General features: G+C 64.9%; 1 protein-coding gene across 1 annotated transcript in view; it reads right to left on the bottom strand.

Moving 5' to 3' along the window:
* Positions 1-2243, bottom strand: part of MAN2B1 (mannosidase alpha class 2B member 1) — a 13194-nt gene that overhangs the window by 8171 nt on the left and 2780 nt on the right. The window contains 2 exon segments of the mRNA XM_041486359.1: positions 125-256; positions 1415-1608. Of these exon segments, the coding sequence (XP_041342293.1) occupies positions 125-256; positions 1415-1608 (326 nt within the window).

Here is a 2243-nt window from a genome sequence, read left to right as displayed (position 1 = left end):
TTTGGGGGTCCCAGGGGGACAAGGACAGTTTGGGGGTCCCTGTCAGGGGTCCCAGGGGGACAAGGACAGTTTGGGGGTCCCTGTCAGGGGTCCCAGGGGCATTTTGGGGTCCCGGGGGGTCACGGGTGAAGATGCCAGCCGGGGGGGGGGCCAGGCTCTCGCTGCCCCTCCAGAGCAGCTCCAGCTCCCGGCGCTGCTGCCGCGCCCACTTGTCCTGGTAGTCCACACGGCCCACGAAGAGCCCGTCGTAGCCCATCTGGGGGGCACGGGGGGCACGGGGTCAGGGGGTTCCCCAAAGCCCCACGAACAGCCCATCTGGGGGGCACGGGGGGCAATCAAAGCCCCACAAAGAGCCCAACGGGGGGGCACGGGGGGCACTGGAGTCAGGGGGGTCCCCAAATCCCCACAAAGGGCCCATCACAGCCCATCTGGGGGGCACAGGGGGTCGTTGGGAATGCGAAGGTGGAGTTTGGGGGTGCTGAGAAGGTTGGGAGTGCCAGGGAAGGTTTTGGGGTGCAGGGGAGGGTTTGGGGATCCCAAGGGTGATTTGGGGATGCAGGAGAAGGCCTGGGGTGTACGGGAAGATTTGGGAAACTCCGGGGATGGAGGAAAAGGTTTGGGGATGCAGGAGAAAGTTTGGGGATGCAGGAGGAGGTTTGGAAAGCTCTGGGGATGCAGGAAAAGGTTTGGGGATGCTCAGGAAGCTCCAGGGATGCAGGAGAAGGTTTGGGAAGCTCTGGGGATGCCCGGGGAGGTTTGGGAAGCTCTGGGGATGCCCAGGAAGCTCCGGGGATGCAGGGGAAGGTTTGGGAAGTTCTGGGGATGCTCAGGAAGCTCCGGGGATGCACGAGAAGGTTTGGGAAGCTCTGGGGAGGTTTGGGGATGCAGGAGAAGGTTTGGGAAGCTCTGGGGATGCCCAGGAAGCTCCGGGGATGCACGAGAAGGTTTGGGAAGCTCTGGGGATGCAGGGGAAGGTTTGGGGATACCCTGGGGAGGTTTGGGGATGCTCAGGAAGCTCTGGGGATGCAGGGGAAGGTTTGGGAAGCTCTGGGGATGCTCAGGAAGCTCCGGGGATGCACGAGAAGGTTTGGGGATGCAGGAGAAGCTCTGGGGATGCCCAGGAAGCTCCGGGGATGCCCGGGGAGGTTTGGGAAGCTCTGGGGATGCTCAGGAAGCTCCGGGGATGCAGGAGAAGGTTTGGGGATGCAGGAGAAGGTTTGGGGATGCTCAGGAAGCTCTGAGGATGCCCAGGAACCTCTGAGGATGCCCGGGGAGGTTTGGGAAGCTCTGGGGATGCCCGGGGAGGTTTGGGAAGCTCTGAGGATGCCCGGGGAGGTTTGGGGATGCAGGAGAAGCTCTGGGGATGCCCAGGAAGCCCCGGGGCTCCCCAGGTCGGGGTGCCGGGGTGCCCCACCTGGGCGAAGGTGGCGGCCAGCTCGCGGGCGTGCCCGAAGGGGTCGATCTGCCAGGCCACGCGCGGCGTGCCGCAGCCCCCGAAGAGGCGGCGCAGGAAGCGCCGGCCCAGGGCCAGCTGCTGCAGGGCCCCCCCGTAGTGAGCCGCGGCCTCGTCGTTCATGCACCAGCCCCCCCCGACCAGCTCCAGCCGTCCTGGGGGGACACAGCACCCCAAAATCACCTCGGGGGGGACCCTGAACCCCAAAATCCCTCCAGCTGCTGCAGGGCCCCCCCGTAGTGAGCAGTCGTTCATGCACCAGCCCCCCCCCGACCAGCTCCAGCCGTCCTGGGGGACACAGCACCCCAAAATCACCTCGGGGGGGACACCTACAGCACCCCAAAATCCCATCAGGGGGAACCCTGAACCCCCAAAACCCCATCGGGGGGGACACAGCACCCCAAAATCACCTCGAGGGGAACACCTACAGCACCCCAAAATCCAAACACGGGGGGATTCTGAGCCCCCAAAATCACCTCAAGGGTGAGTGCACCCACAGCACCCCAAAATCCCAGTGCCACCAATTTTCCTCCCAGTACCTCCAATGACCCTTTCAATGACCCCCAGTTCCTCCCAGTGCCCCCAAATTCTTCCAGTCCCCCCAATGCCCCCAATGCCCCTCCCAGTCCCCCCAATGCCCCTCCCAGTCCCTCCCAGTGCCCCTCCCAGTGCCTCCAAGTTCTTCCCAGTCCCTCCCAGTGCCCCCAATGCCCCTCCCAGTGCCCCCAATGTCCCCCCCAGTCCCTCCCCGCGCCCCCAATCCCTCCCCGGAACCCCGTACCCTGCTGCA

This window comes from Pyrgilauda ruficollis, unplaced genomic scaffold, assembly GCF_017590135.1.
Source record: "Pyrgilauda ruficollis isolate IOZ18807 unplaced genomic scaffold, ASM1759013v1 scaffold753, whole genome shotgun sequence".
NCBI lineage: Eukaryota > Metazoa > Chordata > Aves > Passeriformes > Passeridae > Pyrgilauda > Pyrgilauda ruficollis.
This window is presented reverse-complemented; position numbering and strand designations above follow the sequence as displayed.